We start from the raw sequence: 25,357 nt of genomic DNA on the forward strand, positions 1-25,357 counted from the left end.
GGGCGGGGCCTGGAGGGGGATTGACGTTTGATAGGACCCGATCGAGTTTGACTCTTTCTGTCCCGGAGATGAACTCAGGAACTCTTTGAGACTCTCGGACGTGGAAACAGAAGTCTGAGAGACTCAGCAGACGCAGGGCGGGGGATCCTCCTCCGTCGAGGCCAGAGTCCCGCGCTACCTTCTTCCGAGCCGGTGGAGGGAAGCTGCTGGTGGAGTGATTAAGCCCTGCAGAGCCAAGAGCGCGCTGTCACTGCTCGCACTTGCGCGCGCGGGCGCCGCTTCTCTAACCACTGTGCTGGGCACTGCCAGACCTGGAGATAAGTGTTGCTTCTGCTACTGACACCCTGAAGAAGTCATTCGCCCCGTGCTGAGTCTGTTTCCTTCTCTAAAGTGGAAGAAGAGTATCTGTTTCAGATGATCGCAAAGAGTAATAAATGAAATATGCGATCCAGGAACTGAGCGCGGAGCCTGGTGGTGCACGACAGCTGAGGCTGAGGCAGGAGGATCGCGAATTTAGAGGACAGCCTGGGCTACACAGCAAGACTCTAAGTCAAAAAACAAACAAACAAAAAAGACCCACTCAGCTCAATGGCTGACACAAGGTAGGCATTCAGTAAGCTTTTGGTTATTGCTCTCAAACCAAGCACTGCCACTTACTAGCTGGGTGTCTTGGGAAAATTTATCCCCTGTAAAATCACAGAGTAATATTTCAGAACAGTTCTTTCAAACGGCTGGTTGTGGCCCAGTAAGAGGGCTTAAAATCCGTTTAGAGGATTGTGACCAACATTTAAAAGAATAAAATACAATTAAGAAATCAGAGGGTGCTGGGCACCGGTGGCTCAAGCCTGTAATCCTAGCTACTCAGGAGGCAGAGATCACGAGAATCGAGGTTCAACGCCAGCCCGGGCAAATAATTCACAAGACCCTATCTCAAAAAACCCATGACAAAAAAGGCCTGGTGGAGTGGCTCAAGGTGAAGGTCCTGAGTCTAAACCCCAGCACCGCAAAAATAAAAAAAGAAAATAAATCAGAATGTATCGCACATTTAAGCCTCAATCAATGGAACTTTATTTCCGTTTTGGGTTTGTGTACATACATGCAATGTAGAGTGTTTTTCATATTGTGGATTGAGGTCAAAAGAATTGAAAGTCACTCTTTAGAATTGAAATCATTTTTTTTTCAAGGTAGCAAACAAGATCTTACTCCCTGATGAGGAGGGGAAAAGACAGAGGGTGCAGAGCAAGTTATGGAATTCTCTGGAGACTCCCTGTCCTTTACAGCTGGCTCAAGAGTGCCCAGGTAATGGGGTGACTCAAGTGTTAGAGCAAGCACTTGCTTAGAAAGTGTGAGGCTCTAAGTCCAAACCCCAGCACTGCCAAAAAAAGAGTGCCCAGGCAAGACTGGTGAAGTCCAACCCAATATCCATCTGTCCCAGTTCCACTCAGAAATAGCTTTCTGTCCTCCAATGATTTGGGAATTAGGCAAATCGAGTTCTGCTTTAGCTTTCCCATCACAATCTCAGGCAAGGGTCTGGCCTTTGGTAAACAGTTAATGTTTGCTTAACTGATGGATGCTGTGTGTAGCCTTTCTTTGGAAAGTCTTAAGTCCCATTGGAGGACCGACACAGGCCTCAGGTAGGACATGTACACACTTAGACTTCTTTCCTGCCATCTCCATCATTGTCATCCTTTTTCTTCCCTGTTTTTTTTTAAATTTATTTATCATACATTAATAATATGGGGGAGGGGTTCACTGTGATAATTCCATACAATGGGTACAGTGTACCTTGAACAAGTTCACCCCCTCTTTTGTAGTCCCAATTGTCATCCTTTAATGACTCATGGAACTCTATGTGCCAGGCATTGTGCTTAGGACTATTATTATTTCAATTATGCGTCACATTGTTACCACAGAACAGGTGACACACAGGAGGAGCTCTCAAAAAGGGAGGAGGCCACCACCTGGCGCCCTTGGGTACCAAGTTCATGATGTTGTTACAAAAAAGAAAGCAAAGGATAGAAATATAGTGCACAGCCCAGACCTGGGTGTGGCACATCTGATAACAGGTGCAATGAATGCTCTAACAGCATTCATATTTATGGTGAAAAAATGGATTGGTGTTTGGCTTAAGTTTACCTTAGGAAAAGTACTCCTTTTTGTATGACACCTGATACATTTATTCATTTTTACTGCTACACTGTCTTATCAATTGAATTCCAGACACTTCAAAGGATGCTTTTTTTTTTTTGGCAGTATTAGGATTTGAATTTAGGACCTCATACTTGCTAGACAGGCACTCTACAACTTGAGCCATTCCACCAGCCCTGTTTTGTGTTGGGTATTTTTTTGTGGGGAGAGGTGCTAGGGTTTGAACTCAGGGTCCACATCTTGAGTCACTCCACTAGTCCTTTTTTGTCATGGTTTTTTTCAAGGTAGGGTCTCACAAACTATTTGCCTGGTTGGCTTCGAACCTCGAATCTCCTGATCTCTGCCTCCTAAGTAGTCAGGATCACAGTCATGAGCCACCGGTGCTCAGCTCAAGCATGCTCCCTTTAAGATAGGTATCACCTTGGGTTGGTGGAGGGGCTCAAGTGATAGAGAATGTCTGCCTAGCAAGTGTGGACCCTGAGTTCAAACTCCAGTACCAAAAAAAAAAAAAAAAGGTAGGTGCCATCTTTGTACCCAGAGAAGCCATTTCCCAGGTTTTCTTTCCCAGGATGGTCAACTGCCTGCTTAGCAACCATGAGGCCGTAAGTTAAACCCCAGTACACCAAAAAAAAAAAAAAAAAAGCTGACAAGTCAGGTTCCCAGAAGCATAACACTTTTTTGTTTTGTTTTGAGACAAGAGTCTTGCTCAAAGACCCTTGAATTCTTGGCCTTACGTGGCTTTGAACTCCTGCTCCTACTACCTTAGCCCCCTGAGTGCTGGGATTACAGGTTTGGGCCACCATACGCTGCCTAGCACACTTTTTTTTTTCCTCAGTACCAGGATTTGAACTCAGGGCCTACACCTTGAGCCACAGCACCAGCCCTTTTATTGTGATGTTTTTTCGAGATAGGATCTCACAAACTATTTGCACTGGCTGGCTTCGAACCTCAATCCTCCTGATCTCTGCCTCCTGAGTAGCTAGGATTACAGGCATGAACCACTGGCCTGAATGCACTTTTTAACCCTCTGCTTCTGTATTTTTTCTGTAATGTTCCATCAGTCAAAACAAGTTTCATACTAAATCCAAATTCAAAAGTGGTAAAATAATTATAAAAAATTTAAAATAAAAGGAATCAAATTTAAAGGTGGAGAGACAGACTTCACCTCTCAGAGGAAGTACAAAATACTGACTTTTTCACCTCCTTTCCATTATATCGGTGTCCCTTTTTTTATGTTGTGTAATAGATTACTCCCAAACTTAATGACTCCAAACAATTAACGTTTATTATCACACAGTTCCTGTGAGTCAGGAATTTGGAGCAGCTTAGTTGGGTGGTTCTGGCTTGGGGTGTCTCTCATGGCCTAAAATCATCTGAAGGCTTGACTAAGACTGGAGGATCTATCCAAAATGGTGCACTCACAGGGCTGCAAGTTTGTGTAGACTGTTGGCAGGAGGCTTGGGTTCCTTGCCATGTGGACCTCACCTTAGGACTCTTTGAGTAATCCAACGCAAGGCAAGGTAGAAACCACAATTTTTTTTTTTTGGTGGGACTGGGATTTGAACTCAGGGCTTCACACTTGCAAAGCAGGCATTCTACTGTTTGAGCCACTCTTCCATACCTCCAGTCCACTTTTGCTGTGCTTATTTTGGAGATGGGGTCTTGAGAACTATTTGTCTGGAGTGGCCTTGAACCATCATCCTCCCAATCTCAGCCTCCCAAGTAGCTCAGATTACAGACATGAACCATTGGCACCCAACTACAATGTTGTTTGTGACCTGTCCTTAAAAGTCATGTACTGTCAGTTCTGCAGTATCCCATGGTTCTACAAGTCAGCCATATTCATTCAGTGTGTGACAGAACTGCCTAAGGATGCAAATACCAGGAGGTAAAAACCATTAGAGGACCTCTTGGAGGCTCACTGCACACAACCGTACAGGTTAACTGGCACTGAAAATGTCTTTATGCCACTCTTACATCAAATTGGTAATTTGGTTGTGAGTGAGTTCATGCATAATTTTGAAGCTACTACTCTGTTTTCTTCTATTGTTAGGAAATACAATGATGTTCTGATTCCTGATTCTTTTTTTTTTTTTCTTTCAGTGAGACTGGGGTTTGAACTTAGGGCTTTGCACTTGCAAAGCAGGCATTCTACTGCTTCTTGTGAACCATTTGAATCGAGATTCTGCTGTTCTCAGCCTCCGCAGTAGCTAGGATTACAGGCATGAGCCACCAGGGCCCAGCTGTGATTCTTTATACAGGTTCCTCCCTCCCTTTTCTGGAAGATTTTAAGATCTTCTCCTTGGTTCCTGGTATTCTAATGTGTGATGATGGGGGCTCTTTGGTCATCCATTGGGCCAGATACTTGATGGAACCTTTCAACGTGGGAGCCTGAGGATGACAGCGTGCAGGTTAGCACTGCTGTGTTCATGTGCACAGGCACCTTGCCAAACAAACAGGTCTAGGGATATGAAGAGGAGGGTTGGGCTGGGCTCCTGCTGTCCCCCTTCTATCACCTTGCAGTGCAGAGCTCTGAGACTCCAGAAACTGAAATGTCACCTTCCCAGTCAACATGAAGGTTTATTTATCAAGGTAGAGGAATAGACTGTTACATTAACAGTTCATTTGCTTCACTTTCAACTTGCCAAGAATCTCCTTCCACCTGTCCGCTCGTCCCAGTCCACACGTTAGGTATGTCCTGCTAGGCACATGGCTGAGCTGCTCTAGGCCTCAGACTTGTCTTCTATAGAACAGGAATAATCAGAGTACCAGCTTTGTAGAGTTTCATTTTGGCAATAATAGGAGATAACACACAAAAAAGCAGGGGCTCCACTGCTTGAGCAATACCTCCAATTCATTTTGCACTGGTTATTTTGGAGACAAAGGTCTTGTGAATTATTTGCCCAGGCTGGCCTAGAACCTCAATCCTCTCAATATCAGCCTCCTAAGTAGGTAGGATTACAGGCATGAGCCACAGGCACCCAGCTACACACAAGAAGTGTTTGGTACACCATTGGGCCCATAAGAAAAGGTTGGTGCTTTTACAGTGACTGTCATGACCAGTGCTCCCTTTGGTTGGGAAGGATGACTGCAGTTGCTAAGGGCTTGATTTGGGGTGCAGGGTGGCTTAGCGTGATTTGGCAATAGAAGCTTGTGTCTCTCATTGTCCCATCTTGCAGGAATGTCTGAGGACAAATGGGATTCTTCTGGCATACAGTGAGGCAGATAGGAAAGGCTTCCAAGTTTTGCTTTCTCCATTCCTAGCTCCATCTGTAAACATTCTCATAGCTCGAGGACTGCTGAATTTCTGTTCATCTTCCCCTTTCTTGTTTCATTTATGCTGGGAAAAAGGAACTGTTAACAGGTTTTGGCAGTACTGGGGCTTGGTAGACAGGCTTTCTACCACTTGAGCCACACCTCTTTTTGCTTTTGTTATTTTTCAGATAGGGTCTTGCATTTTTGCTGGGGTCAGCCTCAGACCTTGATCCTCCTACCTATGCCTCCATGTAGCTGGGATTGTAAGTGTGAACCACCACTACCTGGCTGGCTTATTGAGATGGGTTCTCACTAACTTTTTGCCTGGGCTGGCCTCAAATGGCAATCTTCCAGATCTCCAAATAGCTGGGATTACAGACACCATACCTGATGGGGCTTTTGCTGTTTTTGAATGCTTCATTGTGGCAAAATGTGGGCTTAATAATATGTAGGTTCACATACGGCACTTCTAATGTGCCAAGCACTTTCCTACTTTACTTATGTTTTAATCTTCGTAATTGCAGGCATTCTTCTATTTCCTCATTTTGTAGATGAGAAAACTGGGGCTTTGAGAGGCTACATAACTTGCCCAGGGACACGCAGGTGGTTAGTAATAGAACTAAGATCTGAATTCAGGCCATCAGTCTCCAGAGCCATGTATTTAACCACACTGAATCCCCTCCAAGTATCAGTGCTGTCTTGAATACTAGCTTACCAGGTGCCAGGCAGAGACCTCTTTTTGTTGTTTTTGGTGGTACTGGGGTTTGAACTCAGGGCTTCATGCTTGCTAGGCGGGTGCTCTACCACTTGAACCACTCTGACAGCCCTGTTTCGTGATTAGTTTTTTCGAGATAGGATCTCTTGAACTGTTTTCCTGGGACTGGCTTCAAACTATGATCCTCCTGATCTCTGCCTCCTGAGTAGCTAGGATTTTTACAGGTGTGAGCCATGGGTACCTGGCTTGCTTGTGCTGTTAGATTCTGCTAAGATTTACACTATTCACATGAATATTTTTAAGACTGGCCTGTAATTTTATTTTTTGGTGCAATTTTTATCCAGTTTCGTATCAATGCTATTCTGGCTTTTGTAGCATTTTTCTTGTTTTTCGTTGCTTGGGATGGTAGGTGGCATTGGGATTACCTGATCTGTGAAGGCTGAAAGATTTCCCCTGAGATCATCTGGGCCTGAAGCTTTCTTATGAGGGAGGCTCTAATTAGTCCATTTAGACTTGCCAACTCTATAGGGGTCAATTTCAGTAAGTTATATTTTTCTAGAAAATTGTTTGCTTCATATATGTTTTCTGGTTTATTACATTTAGTTTTTGTATAAAGTTTAAAAACTGGGGAAATTGTCACTGAAGTTTAGAAAAAGTCTTTTGAGACAGGATCTCACAGTGTAGCCCAGACTGGCCTCCAACTCTCCATCCTCCTGCTTCAGCCTCCTGAGGGCTTCAAACTTCTAAGAAAAATGTGGGATTTTTGTTGTTTGTTTTTGAGACAGGGACTCACTGTTGCCTTATCTGGCCTTGAACTCCTGGACTCAAGTGATCCACCACCCAGCTATATTTCTCTTCTTAGAAGGTCAAATCCCATTCACAAAATCTCCACCTTCATGACCTAATTACCTCCTAACACCATCACACCAGAGCTTAGGATTTCCACATAAGAACTGGGTGGGTGGGCACATTCAATCCACACTTCGGTTTTTTTGTTGTTGTTGTTTTTATTTTTTGTGGTATTGGTGCTTGAACTCAATCAGGGCCTACCCCTTGAGCCACTCCACCAGCCCTTTTTGTGATGGGATTTTTCAAGATAGGGTCTTGAGAACTATTTGGCTTGATTTGAACCACAAACCTCCTGATCTCTGCCTCCTGAGTACCTAGGATAACAGGCCTGAGCCACCAACACCTGGCTGGGTTTTTTTTTTAAATGCACACTCTGGGGTCCCAACCCCAGAGAGTCTATGCTTGAGAAACAGCTGTAGCTATATAAAATGTGGAGGTCTAAAACTTTGGTCTTTGAAAAGCGTCGAGGCAGTAAGCATCACAGAAATAGAAGTTCAGAAGCCTCTGAAGACAAGCTATTTCTCCATTTAGTCAAATAACTAGGGAGATTCAGAGGGACGAAGGACCCTGTGATGAGGCATCTATAAGGTGCTAAGCTACACAGAGGACCTGCCAGGCAGCAGACCAGTTATGTGCAGCACTCAGAAGGATCATTAAAGATGCCTTGGCCAAAACCAGTCACTTCTATTTTTTTGCAGTACTGGGGAACTCAGGGTCTTATGCTTGCTAGGCAGGTGCTCTACCATTTGAGCCCCTCCACCAGCCTGTGTGTTGGTTATTTTCAAGATACGGTCTCATGATCTCAGCTCAGCCTGTCTTTGAACCACGATCCTCCTGATCTCTGACCCCTGGGTAGCTAGGCATGAGCACCCAGCCCAAGACATCTTTGTTGACATTGCTGCAGAAGCCTAACTGGACATGTACATTTTTGAGATGGCAGATGTGACAGAACATGTGCTTTGGAGTCAGACCAATATATAGCTCTATTGCCCCCAAGATCATGTGACCTTGGGCCAGTTCTCAATCTTTCTGGGCCTCCATTTTCTTATTTTTAAAATGGGGCCATGCTGAGGCATGCCTCAAAGTGGCAGTGCTTTCCTGGCAAGTGCAAGGCTGAGTTAAAATCACAGTGCTATTAAAAAAAAAGGGCGGGGTAGGGTGGGCATGACCAACTACTTACCTATCAGGATTATTGTGAGACCACGTATGCAAGATGGAATTAGCAGGTATATAATAAGGTCTCATTTGTCCTCCCTGACTGTGAGCACCAGGCTTGTGTGTTACTCTGTATCTCAGAGTTTAACACAGGTCCCAGCTCAGCCAAGTGTTGAATTCATAGACAAAGGACTAACTTACAAACTCCAGGTATAATCTCCTACCAAGGTACAATCATCTATCAGATTATCATGTTCTAGTAACAAAGAAAAAAAACCAAAAGAACAGATTACCATGTTTCATAATTAACTTCAGTGCGATTTCTGTAGATCCAGTACAGAATTAGGAAAAACAAGTCCAGAACACACGCTGAGAATACCCTCTTTAGCAGAGGGCTAGTAAAACCATGTCACTGTGAGATAAAGATTTGGTGTACAGTCCAGCCCACTCAATGGATGCAGGGGTTGAAGCTAAGTTCTTCGCTCCATTAGCAAATGCTGAGACTCCCAGCCTGCTGACAGGCCTTCCTGTGATAAATGTTCTTTATGATCTCATTAGGGTGCCAATGAAAGACTGAGGTGACACCTGTGCCCTTCACATCCCCAGGGACAGACTGAATGCTGGGGGAGGGGGAGGAGGAGGCACAAATCTTGCAGTCAGAGAACCTGAGTTTCAAACCCCCCCACCTTTTGGCCACAGTTTCTGATTGTGCAGTGGGTTTACTAGCTCAGCCCCCAGCCTTTTACATATAACAAGTCCCCAACAAGTGCTCCTTACATCTGAGTCCCCAACTTTTGCTCTCTGGGTTCTCTGTCCCTGAAACTCCCCTCCCTAGTCCTACTATACCATCCAATAAAAACCCAACATCCTTTGAGGATGGGCCCCAAGACTAAGATCTCTGCCTCAGCCCAGGAAGATATTTTGTGACTGACTTCTATTCTCTGACAAAATAAGGAAGACTCAATTGGTAGAATTTTTTGCTTTTTATTTAGACATGGAATTTTCCTTTTTGTATAACTTATCTAATTAAAATATTCATCTTCATAGTTACCACAAAAAAGTAACATAGAAAATTGTATTTACATTTTGGGACCAAAATACAAATGAAGAGCAGGACAATGCCTTGCTCCTGTCCCTCCCACCTTCAAGAAAGAAAGAGAAAGCCCCAGAGAACCTGCTCATTACACCAGGGATCACAAAGGGCTAATCTGTAATTTGGTGATTTCTATGTAGTGTAGCACAGGAAAAATTGCACAAGTTTTCACATATGCAACCAAAAGTTCAACATCATTGTGTGTGTGTGTATCTGCTCTGCAGCCATTTCAGTAAGCTAGGTGAGCAGGGTGTATGGGAATTTAATATTTCCTCTGCCCCCCCTTAGCCTTCTCACCAAGTCACATCCCTGATGCAGCACTCTTGGAGGGGGCAGAAGAAGCTCGGGCTCTATGCAAACAGGATGTTAATGTTGGGATGTGTGTCCTTTCTTCTCTTCCCACCTAAAGACGCCTACTAAGGGGAATTAAATCGCACACAACTGAATCTGAAATAGAAAAAAATGGTTCTATGACAGAGACTTGGAAATATAGCTAAGAGATGACTCCAAAGTGGCAACACCTAGAGGAAACTGTTTTAGGCAATAGGTGTTATACCCTGATCAGTTCATTTGGATTCAGGGCATCAGGCTGGGAGAGAGAGAGGAGTAATGTAGAATAAGCAATCAAGAGAAATAATGCTTTATCCAATTCAAAAATGCAGTCAATTAAACACTGCAGTATTTGCGTCCCAGTGTAACAGGCCCCCTTGCACAGCAACACACACTGAGGAATGCAGAGCTTTTAGCTGTGTGGCTTTCCTGTGTGGCCCTGGAGTCTTCAAGGTTAGCCTAAGTGAGGTCTCCAGGATGGCTGACACAGTGGGCTCTGCGCTCCGGGTTCTGAGAACTTGTGGAGGGGCTGACAGCCAGGCTTAGCAGGCTGTCTGTTTCCTACTCTAGCCACTGCTCCCTTCCATCTGCTTTGCACACCAGAGGTTCATAGCATCTACTTCTACCTGGGTGTCAACCAAGCGGTTCCTACTAGCTGCATGATTGACAGCCAGGAAGTTGCTGGCACTGCCCTGCTAGTTTTGATCTTACTTCTGTGTCAACTAGAAAGTGAAGCCTCCTTTCACAAACTGGATGGAAGCCCACCCCCACACCTGGTCCCCCTCCTGACGCACAGCTCAGACACCTTCCCAAGGTGGCTCTTTCCTCCAATTGCTTCTTACACACTCAGAAGGTTGACCTCAGCTGCAAAGTTCTCTATAGACACAGCAAACTGTTGTGCTTTTCCAGTTACATGATCTTTCAAAGAAAAGGCAAAAACAAAAGCAGTTTCCAACAACAGCATCACAACTTTTAAAACCATTCATTTCTAGTAGCAATTGATAGGGAATGAGAGATTAAAGTGCTGGCTTTTTAAAACTCCAAAGTTGTATTCAGAGCTACAAAAGGCCCTGCCGTGTCTGTTTTTCCCCATGCTGGTAGGTGGAAGGAAAAGACAGGGAAGGGAGAACATCTAAAATCTGAACCAGAAACTAGAAATTATATAATTGCTGAAATTAAGTGCAAATTGATCTCTCAAGGTTCTGTGTCCTCTAGTAAGCCTTTAAAAAAGGGAGAAGAGGTAACTTGTAAAGAAGATTGTGAAGGATGCTGGATTTTACAAATAGCCTCCCTTAATAAATACTATTGAATGGGTGGGAAAGAGATGCGCCTGTATAGGAACTCGGAGCATGGAAGAGAGTCTCAAAGCAAGGAGCCCTGAACACTGACGTCTCTGTGCCAGGCTCCCATTGAGGACAGGCAGGCTGGCACTCACTCCTGCCCTATGTGCACACAGGCTCTGGGGATGCCCTGTCCTCCCCTCTGGACCAGAGTCCACTTAGGAGAGCTGACCTGGAACAGAGAATGGCTTCACTAGGCTTTCATCTAACTTTAATAAAGGACCTGAAAAATAAAAGGCTAGTGTGTGGTAGAGGACAAAAAAAACCCAAAACAAACAAAAAAACCTGGGGGGTAATATAAATACAATCTGGGGGCAATATTTATTAATTAAAACTATGCCTTATCGTTTACAAAGATGCTAATTAGCAACAAAAGAATAATTGACCTTAAAATCCTCAGTAAGACTGAGGCTTCACATCGTCTTCAGAAATCTGAAGTGTGCTCCAAGCAGGGCGCGGGGCTGTGGCACACAGGGAAGACCCCTGCAGATGCAGGTTGCAGAGACCAAAAGGTTCCACAAAGTAAAAGATCCCGGTCTCCTTTGGAAGGCCCCTTCCCTAGCCCCCATTGTCCCTGTATTCCTGCTCCCCAAATTTCATCTCCAAGGCAAGTGCTCAGTTTATCGTCGGGAGAATCTATTCTTGAAAGCTTTAATTGTCTTGGCCATCATCGGGGCAATTTCTGTGAAGAGAAACAAGGCACTTGTTTTATACCAGTGGCAACTCAGACACCCACCATGGTGGTCTCGAGTCAAAGCCAAACCAAGTCTTACTGCTCTTGGCTATGCACCACCAGACAGAAATACAAGCCAGAAGTATCTTCTAACACTGCAATAAAAGCAACAGACTCTTGCTGAGACCCTGGTCCAGTGCATAAACTAGCACCATTCCCAATTCTAACCACCAGCACCACAGCTCAGGAAGCCTGGCCAATGTACCAGTGGGTATGTAGTAAGTAGCAGATCCAGAATTCAATCTTTGCTAACTCTAAGGGCCATACTCACCACATCTAATTCTGCATCACAAACCTCTGATTCAGCAAATAGCATCCCTCCCCAAATCTGCCCTAGAAGGGCCACCTTGGATTAACGGGGTCACATCTGATTCTATGTCGGGACTCCCACCCCTCCATGGGTCCTGCAACAGCAACACAATAATACTTCTCTCAAGCTAGAAACCCCTGAGGATAGTATATAGTAATAAAACTAGTAACACATCAAATAGACCCAAACAAATATGAAAAACATTTGGAGGCTAGCACTATCTTATATATATATATGTACATATATTTTGTAAACATATAACATATATATATATATATATTTTTTTTTTTTGGTGGGACTGGGTTTTGAACTCAGGGCTTTGTGTTTGCAAAGCAGATGCCCTACTGCTTGAATCACACCTTTAGTCCATTTTTCTCTGGTTATTTTGGAGATGGGGTCTTACAAACTATTTGCTCAGGCTGGTCACCAACTGTGTTCCTCCCAATCTCAGCCTCCCTAGTAGCTAGGATTACAGCTATGAGCTACCAGCACCCAGATTACTGTAAGGTTATAAAACCTCAGAAAGATGGACTATCATTTAGCTGTTAATGATCATGAAGCCTGTGTCACTGCCTAGAAAAACAAGTTTACATTTAGGTGAAAAAGCAGTGTCAAAAAACATTCACACCAGGCACCAGTGGCTTACACCTATAATCCTAGCTACTCAGGAGGCAGAGATCAGGAAGATTACTGTTCGAAGCTAGCCTGGGCAAAAAGTTCACAAGACCCTATCTTGAAAAAAGCCATCACAAAAAAAAGGGCTGGTGGAGTGGCTCAAGGTGAGGCCCCTGAGTTCAAGCCCCTGTGCCACAAAAAAAAAAAAAAAAAAAAAAAGAAAAAAAGAACATTCACACATTCACTATGATCATAACTGCAAAGATACATGTCACCATGGACACAGCAGGGGAAAGGAGGGGCTGACTTTTTGACCAGCAGATGCCAGGTATCCTACAGATGCTACGTCCAACTCACAAAATGCAATAACATTCAAGGGGAATTTTTAAAAAATTTTGAATATCTGAGCAGACATCCAAGTTACTTACTTTTCACAGCTGGTTTCCTAGGATCATAGAAAACAGTGCTGCTGACCACCGGTGCCAAGTGGGCACTGCTGGTGCTGGGGCCATCATAGGTGGGCTCCTCAGGACTGGCGTTAAAGTTGTTGCTGCTGCTGGCGGGAACATGGCTGCTTCCTGTCGTGTATGGAGCTGGCTTAATCCTGTAACACAGAGCAAAGCTGGTTAACTGCAAATCGGAGAAATCTGCCTCCATATGGACAGGCTAGAGCTGGCCTCTTGCAGGATGACTTGTGGTGTGACTTTAAGCAGTGGACCTGGCACCTGGGTTCTGGTGGTGGCTCAGGGGCAACAGTGTCAGCCTGAATTCAAAGAAATAATCTAGTCATCCCAGACATCTGTTTTCTGTTTAAATAGGAAAAGGGAAAGTATAAGGGAACATGTCCTATAAGCCAGGCCCTGTTCTCCACTTAATGGACCTTGGTCCCCAACCAGGAGACAGGAATCATCATCCACCCTTCACTGCAGCCCATGAAGCTATGGCCCAGGGAGGTGAAGTACAGCACTGGCATTTCTGTCCCCAGAAGCCACATTACACACTGCCTCCCTTCACCCCCAAAATGAGTTACTTACTGCTGTACAAATCCCTTAGGGTGATGATGACAAGCTCCTGGTTCTCTTCCCTGGGCAGGCAAAGACTAAACAGGAGCAGAGATCTTACCTGACTTTCTCAGGGACTGCTGCCCCTCCTGTTCCAAACTTCTCCTGCCTCCGTCGGACATCACGAGGTGGCTTGGCCACAGAGTTGACGAAGGCCATCTTTGCTTGCCGGCCTATGGAGGAACATGAATGTTACTATCTGCTTTCTTAAGCAGAGACACTGCTGCTACTTAAATAATCTGTAAGCTCTTGCCAGGAGCCAGTGGCTCACACCTGTAATCCTACCTAATTGGGAGGGAGGCAGAGATCAGGAGGATCGAGGTTCAATGTCAGCCTGGGCAAAAAGCGAAACCTTATCTCAAACACATACAACCCAAAAAAAGGGCTGGTGGAGTGGCTCAAGTGGTAGCGTGCCTGTCTAGCAAGCATGAGGCCCTGAGTTCAAACTCCAGCACAATAATAATAATAATAATAGTAATCATCTATAGGCTTTCAAGTACTAGGAGATTATCAGTCCCAACAACCCCCCTGTAGGGCAACATATACTGTGGCAGAAGAAATGCCCATCCCTGTCCACCTGCAGAGGCAAGAGACACTTAGGGGCCAGTAGTCCTACATCCTCTGGGCACACCAAAACCCTGTTACAGACCACAGCATCACTTGGCAATCTTTTCCTTTACCTTTGGGTTTATTAGCATGTGCAGATCGGATATTCTTTGTTAGTACTCGTAACCGCTGCTCTCGGGCATCCTGAAGCCGCAGGTACATCTCCCGCCATGACTCATACTCTTCTGGCCTTTCTTCTTTAAAGTCTCGGTGACAATGAACTTTCCATAATTGATCTGTTTCTTCAATTAATACCTGAAATCAGGACCAGCACATCACATCTATAAAGCACTCTTATGTATCTCCTTACCACCTAGAAGTAGCTAGTTTCCTAATAACTTTTTGGTCTATATTATATTAAAATACCACAATTCTAGGAAATAACCACAAAATTTTTTAAAAATGTTCAGTGTGAGGCATATACTAACAGCTTTTGGATAGTTGTGAAAGAAGTCTTTTCCTTCAGGAAATTAGAAAGTCAAATCTGGTGCTTCCCCAGCACTACACTGAACTATCAGACAAGTGGGCCACCTAAGGATGTCATGTTATAGATGACTCAGAACCAGAGACACCTAATACAGTCAGATGAATATGACTGCATTACAGGAAGGATTTCTGGAAGGTCTGCATGTCTCCAGGAGATACTCAATCTGTGCTCTTTTATATTCACCAGACAAAGCACATCCTCCCCCTGGATCTCAGGTGCTCTGCTGTCAGAATTCTCTCCTGACTTTTATGACTAGGCAAGCTCAAGGGAGGCACTGGAAGTGTTTTTCACTCCCCGTGAATCCCACCCTGATTTTAGCCCAAGAGGCCTGCTTAAGAAGCCAGGAGCAGGTGCTGTAACTATGCTTATCTGAAGGCCCCAAGGCAAGCCAAATGTGCCCGCAACAGTGATGTGACCTCTGATCTGTGCTTTAGCCATGGCAGATCCAGAGACAAAGCTACTCCTTATGTTTTTGGTGGTACTGGGGTTTGAACTCAGGGACTAGAGCTTGCTAGGTAGGCGTGTTCTAGCACTTGAGCACCACCCCCAACCCTAGAAACAAGCTACTTCTGAAGAACACAGCCAGAAAACTGCCCTCTTCCCACCCAGACAGGACACTCACGTGATTGCATTCCTCTATGCGATATAGCTGATCAGGTGTACACCTCTCCAAGACGGGTTCAAGAACAGAGTAAGGGACTCCTCCCACTTCATAAATTGCTGCAGAGAAACCAGAGATGAGAGCACTGAATAGCAGCCAAACCTGTCAGTGGCGAGGTCTCCGTGTGACACAGTGCTGAGAGAGGCGGTGACTTACAGTCGATGTTGTTCTTAAGTACACGGATGCACTGCTGGTGCAAGGTCATCATCTTAGGGAGGTAGGCGCACTTGGAACCGGAGTACACCTGCATCTTGGAATTCATTCTTCGTCCAGTGAATCCAGCCTCTTCTTCTTCCTGGGGTGAAGAGAATGCTACAGGACAAGAAAAAACAGAAAGAAGGTCACACAACCGCTAAGCCATAATGTTGAAGCCATCCTGGCCACATCCCCTCCTTCCCTTTCTCAAAGACAACCAATGCTACCAGTTCCTTGTGGATTCTTCCAGAGACTGCAAAAATAAGAAAATGTGTGTCTTATTTCTCCTCAAACCAATTAGTAACATATTCACTATCCATATCACTTTTTTCATTTACATTTTAGAGATCACCCCCTGCCAGCATAAAAATTTTCCACATTTACAGTGGCAAAGGAAGTCACCATGTGGTTAATCCATGATTTATCTGTTAGTTTCCTGATAATGGATCTGTACATGGCTTTATTCTTTTGCTATGAAAACTAGTAAACATTTTTCTTTTAAGATAAAAACACATATAATACACAGAATGGTAATCTGCTGGTAATCACAGCAGCAGCTAAGGTTATTAAATACTTACTGTATGAAAAACCTGGAGCTAAAAGCTTTCCTAGCATTACTACTTTTAAATTCACTTAACCCTATGAAGCAAATACTATCATTCCCATTTACAGAATATGAAACTGATGTTCAAAGAAACTAAGAAATTACACTGTGCTACATAACTTGTAGAAACCATTGTTGGAATTCAATCCAAGCCATCAAACTCCAGCCTGTACTCACAGGAAACGCACCCAAAATCTGACATCATGATAACCATGTTATGATGACAAACTGTGAATGAAATTTTAATTTTTTTCCCTATTTAAAAAAAAAAAAAGAAAGATGTAGGGCTGGCAGAGTGGCTCAAGTGTTAGAGTGCCTGAGTTTAAACCCTAGTACTGTTAAAAATTAAAAAAGGATACAGAAAGGCTGGGGGTTGGTGGCTCATGCCTATAATCCTAGCTACTCAGGAGGCAGAGATCAGGAGGATCACAATTCCAAGCCTGTCTGGGCAAATACTTCTTGAGACCCTATCTTGAAAATACCCAACACAAAAAAGTGCTGGTGGAGTGGCTCAAGGCGTAGGCCCTGAGGTCAAATCCTAGTACCAAAAAAAAAAAAAAAAATTTTTTTTAGAAAATCACCTTTTCGCTTTGGCTGGAAAGAGGACATCAATTCGAGGGAAGGAAGTGGACGGTAATTGGCTTGTATTGTGGGTAATGAGAGGTCTGGCAACACTGGCAACGCGTCCATGAGGACCTGTAAGACAGACAACGAATGCTGAGCCCCTTTCTACAAGTATAGCTTTCTTTCCTATAGATTCCTAATGACAGATCCAGGTAAGAGTGGGGCTGTAGTCATGAATGACACCATTTTCTAAGTAAGGAAGTAAATACAGATGGAGCCATGACAGTGGGACACCTCAAGGGAAATACATTTTTTTGAGGTGCTGGGGATTGAACCCAGAGCCTCACACACACTAGACAAGCACTTTGCAGGTAGTGACACTTGGAGAAAATGATTACAAACTCAAAATACACAGGACACGCACAAGCAAGCCAAGGAGCAGAGTGGCAGGCAGACCTGTGTGCTCTGCGGCCAGATGCCCTGAGTGGGCAGCCACTGCCAAGCTGAAGAGGTTACCTTTCTTGGCCTGGCTGAATCAGGTCCAGCCAGCTGCATCTTCTCTGACTTGTTTTCATTCACCTTGGGTAATTTCTGAGCTGGGTTCAAGTTCTTAGTAGTGCTTTTAGATTCACTTTTTCTAAGTCCTTTTTCTCCGAGTACTGTGGCTGAGCTCTTCACAGCCTTCTTCTTTCTCTTCCGGGGCTGGTCGTAGCTGAGGTAGGATTCAAATGACATGGTGGGCTGCTCAAATTCATCATCCATGCCAGCCTCCTCTTCTTTAGGCGCCCAGCCCAGTGACTTTCTGCCTGAATTACAAGCTTTCACTTTCCCTTCTTCAGCCTTTAAACTGTTAGAAACCTTTTCTTTTGCTTTGGGCAACAGGTCTCCCACCCCTTTTCTGGAGTCTACACCATCTACACGCTGCTTGTTTCTGTCAGATTTGGTTTTCTCTGAGTCCTTGAGTTTTGGTTTTTTAAGGTGGTTGTCTGAAGCAACCTCCATGCCAGATGAAAACTTCTTCTTGAGACTGCTGCCTTCTCTTTCCTTTTCTTTCTTCACAGTACTGGAGGGCAGTTTCTCCTTGGTGTTGTCCCCTGACAGTGGCCTTCGGTTTTCCTCTTTGGAGAGGGTCTTGTGTGACTTCTCTCTGCCCAGAGTTGAGGCTTTCTCATTACCCTTGGCATCCACAGGGCGTTTTTCCTTATGGGGAGATTTGTGCTCCTTGTTTTGGTTCACAACCCCTTTCCCCTGGGGTTCACCCAGGTGCCGTTCCTGACTGACCCCTAGTCTGTCCTGAAAGGCATTACTGTGACTTCTTCCAGGCTTCTGGTGTGGAACAATGGGCTCATGGTCCTCTTCTGGGGACCTGTAATGGTCCATGTACATCTGATGAGGACTGGCAGAAGATGGGGGGGACTGAACATGGCCATAGTCAGAAGATTCAGGGTCTGAAGAATATGTTGGTGACACTCTGTGACACCTCTTTCTCTCATCTCTCCTCTCATGACTGTGAGATACTTTGTGAGACCTTTCAAGCTCTGAGAGTTTTTTGTGTCTTTTCTGTCTATGATCAGGGCTGTAGGACTGGCTGCCAGAGGCTTTCCAATTTTCTTGGTAATCCTCCTCCATTTCTTCCTCTCTCTGAAGAGCATCCCGAGGGCGCTTTTGCGAATTGCTCTTCTCAAAGTCCTGTTCTTCAGTCTCATTGTTTCTAAAATAAAAGCAGATATAAATATCAGTGTAATCCTTGTTCAGAAAACAAAGTCAGCTGGGTACTGGTGGCTCATGCCTGTAATCCTAGCTACTCAAGAGGCTGACATCAGGAGGATCATGGCTTCTGGTCAGCCAAGGCAAATTTTCTAGAGACATCCATCTCCAAAATAACCAGAGCAAAACAGACTGAAGGTGTGGCTCAAATGGTAGTGTGTCTGATTTGCAAGGGTAAAGCCCTGAGTTCAAACCTGAGCCATAAATAAATAAATAGATAGATAGATAGATAAATAAATAAATAAATAAAAAATGTTCTTACCGTTCCACAGGAACCAACTTCTTCCACTGGGCCACTAGGTCCCTGGCAAAGGTTCCCACTTGCTCGTGCTTTCGAAAACTATTTACTGTTTTCCCGACCCCAGTCTCCTGCAAAATTAACAAAGGAACGGATTGAGGGTTATGGAACTAAACTCACATTTTTCTAAAGAAGTACAGCCTCTTGGAAATAAGCAATACTTTCTTTCTACATACCTTGCAAGCTTCAATACTAAATTACTTTGTTGCCTAGGTCCAAATCTCTAATGACAGAGTAAAAACACATACAAATTCAGAGAAGCATGTCATTAAAACACTTGCAGAACTTTAACAATATAACAAGAGTGATGATTTTAGGCACAGAGCTAAGGGCTCTACAGACAGCATCTGAATCCGTCTTTACAATAATCCTCAAGGCAGGAATCAGCCTCATCGAACAGAAGCATATCCTAAAGTCAAAGAACATGGATTTGAATACAAAACCAGTAGATGCCAAGCCAGTGTTGTCTCTTTGTAGCACTGGAGTTTGAACTCAGGGCTCACACCTTGAGTCACTCCACCAGCCCTTTTTTTGTGATTTGTATTTTCCAGATAAGAGTCTCGTGAACTATTTGCCCAGGCTGGCTTCAAACCGTGATCTTCCTGATCTCTGCCTCCTGAGTAGACAGCTAAGATTACTGGCGTGACCCACTGGTGCCCAGCTCTTTTTTTTGTTTTGTTTTTTTAATTTTGAAATAAAAGTCACATAATAGGGATAGGGATATAGCTCAGTTGCATAGCATGTGCAACATCCTAGGTTTGCACATCAAAAAGTCTAAATAACAAAAAGTCTAATAACATAAAATTCACAACTGAACCATTATAAAGTATATGATCCAGTGATTTTCAAAGCACTCCTAATATTGTGCAGCCCTTACCATTAATTCCAGAACATTTGCCCCTAGCAACCACTCATTCACTTTCTGCCTACTGATATGCCTATTCGGGACATTTCAAACAAACAGAATCATATCGTTTGTAGCTTTTTGTGTCTGGTTTCTTTCACTTCCAAAGTCCATCCTGTAAATCTTCCTCTACACTCTCCCTAGTGCAAAGGGTAGGGATATAGTCAAATAATATTTAAAGTTACACAATTCTTACCGCAAGAATGTCTACTGTAATAGGCAAAGTGGAGAGTTTCTTCAAATATTTCAATAACTGCAGAGAGAATAAAGCAAAGCAAACATTAATTTCTATAAAGTCATAATCATCCATTCAATATCTGATGGTTAAATGCTCACTCAAGTCAGGTGCTGGTGGCTCACACCTGTAATCCTAGCTACTCAGGAGGCAGAGATGTAGAGGATCTGATTCAAACCCAGACCAGGCAAACAGTTTGAGAGACCCTATCTCAAAACATAACCAACACAAAACGGGGCTGGTGGAGTGACTCAAGTGGAAGAGTGCTGGCCTATCAACGGTGAGGCCCTGAGTTCAAACCCCAGTACTGCAAAAATAAATAAACACATAAAAATGCTCACTCAGTGCTATGCATTTTACAGTAAGGAGTATGGTTACTAGTGCTATTTCATAAGTGGAAGAACAGGCTGGGAAAAGCTTTGTTATTAGACCCAGGATACACACGGGCAAGATTCACTAAAATCTATGGCTTTAGACTCCATACTTTCAATTGCTCTGCCACATCAAGAAAAAGGAAGACACAGAGAGGACAATCAAAACCCTCTTAACTTTGCTAAAAGTCATTAGTAACTGTCAGTCTGCTCCAGTTGTGACCGAGATTCATGGGAAAAGTAACCAACTTTAGGGAAATTTCCCATGGACCCAGCAGAGGAAAGGAGAAGAGGCCTTTATAGGAAGAGAGAACTGGGTTTCCAGAAGGACTACAGTGCTTAGCAGAAGCTTTTCAATGAGTGGACAGTCAAGAGCAATTCTGAGTTGCCAGAATCAGAGTTTTGCTGTTAATGATGAACACAACATGCCTGGGTAGATTAGAAAGGAGACTGGGTTTGGCCACATTTCCTTTCTGTAGTACATAAAACTAGGTCAAAATTGATATGGCAGAGTTGCTAAAATGGAGTTCCAGAGTCAGAGAGATTGTCACCTTCTTGCCAGGTGATCTTGTGCAAGTCAGTAACCTCTCTGAACCTCAGTTACTTCATCCGCAGAATAAGAAACTGGATCCTGTCTCCACATCACAAGCTGTAAGGATTTGCCAAGACAAACAATGTGTGGCACTTAGTCACAGTGTCTGCAGCATTATAAAAGCTCAACATGCTTGTCACAATCATTTCATTCATGAGCTGACAGCTCTTCAAATGTTCTCCCCTTAATCCTCAACCAGAAGTTGCTCAGCCAATTCCCACTTACTCTATTTCTGCCAAAAGTCAAGACTGGCTAAGCCTTTCTCTAGGAAATGTTTACATGCATACTTACCATACAAGGAGTGCTGCAAAGTACAAGTAGTTCAATAGATAACTGTGGCTACCTTTAACTATTAGGTGATAAGAACTGTCCTCTGGCCATTGTAGCCCAGGCTATAATTGATATGCTATGTTGCTAACAGGCAGAGTAACATGTATGTTTTTCAGGTCATTCTACCTCCATAATTACTTAACGTGGTCACTAAGCAAAGCAAGTGGAACAAAGGTGATAATCTTGTTTGGGAATAAGTAAGAGGCCAAGTAGTGTACCTGGGGAGTAGTTGAGAGAAAATTTTCCTCTACTTCAAACTCCACTATAATCCAACTCTGGAAAAATTGCGTATTTCTTTTCTTTTTTTTTTTTTAGTACTGGGTTTGAACTTAGGACCTACATTATAAGCCACTCTACCAGCCCTTTTTTTGTGATGAATTTTTTTCAAGATAGGGTCTCGAAAACTATTTGCCTGGGCTCGCTTTGAACTGTGATCCTTTTGATCTCTGCCTCCTGAGTATCGAGGATCACAGGATTGAGCCACCAGCACCTGGCTTGTTTCTTTCTGTCTTTGAGATAGGGTCTCACTATGTAGCCCAGACTGGCCTTAATCTTCTGATCCTCCTGCCTCAACTTCCCAAGTGCTGGGATTATAGGCATATGCCACCACACCTGGCTGTATGTGTATTTTTTGTCACTCAAGGTACAGGTACAAAGATTAATACCAATTTCTTTTCTTACAGGGAAATTTATAAACACTGAAAAGGTTTTAAACAGGTCATTCTCCCCTAATGTGATTCTCTAAAGCGGTGTACTTACATATCGTCCATTGTGTGTACTATGCTAAATTCTTCCATGTGCTACCTCATTTGACCCTCACTGTAAAGTGTTTATTATTTGCCTCCTTTTACAGATATTGAAATTGAGCTCAGTGAGGTTTGGTAAGTTGCCTAACAAGCTGAGAAGCACTGTCCATAGGAAAAGAAAATATAACAAATGCCTGCAATACAACTGATTGCATGCTTGAAACAAAGCAGAGCAGCCTCCTCAGTGTTATGCTATTTGACAGATTAGAGTCCACATGGTAAAGGAGGTCACCAAGGGAACAAAGAGTCCCAGGACCTCTACAAAGCCAACTTAGAAGGATGGGGCCAGAAGTCACAGACAGCGTGTTTATCTCAAAGTCTAGCACTAACTGGAAAAGTAAATGCTGCCTTTCTGCTTCACTTTGGGTTATGAATGAGTGACTTAACCAGACAAAACTAAAACTCAAAATCTTCAGACTGATTTGGCCTAAAATAAGGGTGGGGGGAGGGGAATAAAAAACTTCACAAGCCCCATGATTTTCAGTAAATTCCAAGAAAGTATGAAGTAATAACAAGACACTCTGGGTATCCTCAGGTAGGGAGAAAGTTGCTGTTATCAAACCAAGGTCTCACGTGTACAGCTTGTGAGCACTGATAACAGACGACTGAGGAACATCAAACGTGCACAGTAACAGGCTTAAGAATCTCGGTTGTTTTCTATACTTCAACCCAAAAAGCAAAAATATACTCATGGGTGACGCCCTAGTTCTCCACCTGCCATCAATCAGTGTTCTTGGTAATTTTCACATTCAGAATGTAACACAGGACAGGTAACTTTATCAACCATGAAAATAATTTCCAATTCAGTAGTAGGAACATAAGCCAAATGGCTCTGCTCTTCCTGATACCTGTTCTCCCAAGTAAGTGAGATCATAAATGAAAACAGTTGGTAACACTTGAACACCAATCTTTAATACCAGAAGGTTCATGAACACAGGTGTGGAATCAACCCTTTGGCTAATAATGGTTTGAAAGCAAGATTTGGTTGCAAATTCAATACTGCTCTATAATCATCTTGCAATTTTAAGAATAACCTGTGGGAGCTTGTTGGGTTAACAGAAGGTTGAGAGGAAGAAGGCCAGTGTGCCAGCTTGCAATTTTCCCTCTCATTTCTGAATGCCAGCTATTATGTCCTTTGAAAAAACCATCTCCCAACATTTTCTCATCTGCATAGTGCTCACTTCACAGTGCAAGGTCAGAAGTTTAGGGTGACTTTTTTTCCTTTTCTTTTTCAGTGCTGGGCATGGAAACCAAGGGCCTCATGCCTGCTAGGTAAGCACTCTGCTACTAAGCCACACCCCGAGCCGTTGAGTGATTTTCTATCTGGGAAGAGAAATCCCAAATGCTTAAAACATTTTTTTAGCCAGGCTCCAATGGCTCATGCCTGTAATCCTAGCTATTCAGGAGGCAGAGAGCAGGAGGATCAAGGTTCAAAGCCAGCCCAGGCAAATAGTTTGTGAGACCCTATCTAGAAAAAACTCATCACACAAAAAAAGGGGGCTGGTGGAGTGGCTCAAGGTGTAGGCCCTAAGTTCAAACTCCAGTACCACAAAAAATTTAAAAAATCACTGGTCATTCTGGTTCTGGATGGACTTCCCCTTCTGAGACAACTCGCTTTCAGTCTGTTGAAAGAGTATTCCTTTTCTAATACACCTTGCTATCATTTTCACTAAAAAAAGAAAAAAGAAATCACTAATAGTTCAACTAAATCTACTTGAGCTTTATTTCTAACAACTACTAGAAAAGCTACTTCAAAATTTAAGTTCTGGTGGAAAAAATTACTTGAGATGCTGCATAAAACTGACAGATTTACATAAAATTACTTTATGTGATTTTAAAAATCAGTCACAAATCTTACAACGCTCAGAAAGACAAACTGATACTCAGAAATAATGACCATTTATTAGATGTCCACAAAGGGTTACTGTAGAAAGAAATTTATAAATATGCCTGGACACTAGGTACTGAAGCCTCAATAGAAAACGTTAACACAACTGGAAGCATTTAAGTTGTCACAGATTTATAACTAACACAGCTTTCTGAAAAGTGGACCTTTGAGCTGGGTATGAATGAGGGGAGTTAAAAAGCAGTCTGATGGGGAAAGGCTGTGTGTTTCCTCTGCAAAGGTGAAAGCTGCCTGTAACAGGCTAAGAACGAGGTAAAGTGAAAGGGGTCCTCCAAGAAAAATTCTGGAAAATGCCCATTAGCAGGTACTGGGCACTTGGGTCCTGCTGACCCTTCAGGAAGAAGCAGGAGGAGACAGGCTCAGCAAAGATCTCCAAGTCTACAGCTGGTGAATGGAATGGGACCCACATTTTGTCACCACTTTGTCGCCACTGCCTCCCTCCATTACTTCCTCTTCAGAGTCCTGAGATTCACCTTTTAGGAACCGCATACTCTGGCTAAAATGCTGACAGAGTGTGTCACACCCTTCGGTGTTGTCACCAAAATACTTCAAGGAAGACAATTCTAACACGCACAAGACACACTCCTAGAGACAGACAGCGGAGAAGCCGGGTAGCAGAAAGACGGGGAGGGAGAAGAACACGCTGAGCTGAAGGAAACAGTATCTAAAAGAAGCAACAAGAACTAGTTAACAACTAAAATGTTGCCCATCACTTGGGGCCGAGACGCGGCAGCTCCGGCCTTCCAGAGGTCACAGGTATCTGACCACAACTTCTCCCCCCGTTACACCCCCAGTTTCTGGGCGCAGAGCTCGGGGCCGAGGCTTTATTCCGCGACGCTGTGAAAGGGACCGGGAGAGAGGGCGACGCGTCCACCTTCGCACCAGGCCGGGAAGCCACGCGCGAGCAGCGGCGGCGGCTCCGCTCCCACCCCGCAGCAGCGCCACGCAGACACCGGGCCGGTTTGCGGGCGGCGGGCAGCCAACAGCTGCTCGGGGCCGCAGGGCGCCGCGGCCCGGCCCGCGAGGTCCAAGGCCGCCAACTCCACGCCGCAGCCCGCGAGCCCGGCGGGGCCTGCCTCGGGTCCGAGCCGCACCGGCCCGCGACCGTTACGGGGCCCGCGCCGCGCCCAACGCCCGCCCGCCCGCTCCCCGCAGCCCGCCGCTCACCTTCTTGGGGTCCGGGTTCGCGGCCAGGCGCGCCTGCAGCTTCTCCACAACTTGGAGCGCCGACTCCGCCGCCATCGCTGTCACTGGCGCGGCCTCCTCGCCGGAACTGGGCTCGCGTCGCGTCCTCGGGCCGCAGCTCCGCCCTCTGTGCGGCCCCGGCGGAGACGGAAGCGCGACTGGCCCCTTCCGGGCCTCGGTTGGGGGGGCACGGGGGGCGCGGGCGCGGGGGGCCGGGCGGCCGCAGGCTCCGCCCCCACCCG

General features: G+C 44.5%; 1 protein-coding gene and 1 long non-coding RNA gene across 3 annotated transcripts; one reads left to right on the top strand and one right to left on the bottom strand.

The window, feature by feature from the left end:
- The first annotated feature begins 12 nt into the window (after positions 1–12).
- Positions 13–24,880, top strand: LOC141425010 (uncharacterized). The gene is made up of 3 exons (XR_012450068.1): positions 13–602; positions 1,185–1,299; positions 23,260–24,880. It is a non-coding gene; the product is annotated as an uncharacterized lncRNA (long non-coding RNA).
- Eloa (elongin A) lies at positions 9,091–25,255 on the bottom strand. 2 transcript variants are annotated; one of them, XM_020155250.2, is made up of 12 exons: positions 25,098–25,131; positions 19,887–19,943; positions 18,963–19,009; positions 18,751–18,857; positions 17,238–18,432; positions 16,739–16,853; positions 15,515–15,670; positions 15,320–15,417; positions 14,285–14,465; positions 13,666–13,777; positions 12,972–13,147; positions 9,091–11,567 (listed from the first exon to the last, which is right to left on the bottom strand). In XM_020155250.2, the coding sequence occupies exons 5-12, from the start codon at positions 18,348–18,350 to the stop codon at positions 11,506–11,508; spliced, it is 2,013 nt and encodes a 670-aa protein (XP_020010839.1). In that variant the 5' UTR covers positions 18,351–18,432; positions 18,751–18,857; positions 18,963–19,009; positions 19,887–19,943; positions 25,098–25,131; the 3' UTR covers positions 9,091–11,505. The 2 variants fall into 2 exon arrangements, with proteins under 2 accessions (XP_020010839.1, XP_020010757.1); XM_020155168.2 differs by lacking the exon at positions 18,963–19,009 and having other exon boundaries at positions 25,098–25,255.
- Between the last annotated feature and the right edge of the window lie 102 nt (positions 25,256–25,357).

This window comes from Castor canadensis, chromosome 7 (genome assembly GCF_047511655.1).
Source record: "Castor canadensis chromosome 7, mCasCan1.hap1v2, whole genome shotgun sequence".
In the NCBI taxonomy this organism is placed as follows: Eukaryota; Metazoa; Chordata; class Mammalia; order Rodentia; family Castoridae; genus Castor; species Castor canadensis.

Coding starts and splice junctions, on each gene's coding strand:
- Eloa (XM_020155168.2), bottom strand. CDS start 25,172: ATGGCGGCGGAGTCGGCGCTCCAAGTTGTGGAGAAGCTGCAGGCGCGC. Junction 18,433..18,750: donor AAGTTGGTTCCTGTGGAACG/GTAAGAACATTT, acceptor CTTTTATTTTAG/AAACAATGAGACTGAAGAAC. Junction 16,854..17,237: donor ATTCAGCCAGGCCAAGAAAG/GTAACCTCTTCA, acceptor TCTGTCTTACAG/GTCCTCATGGACGCGTTGCC.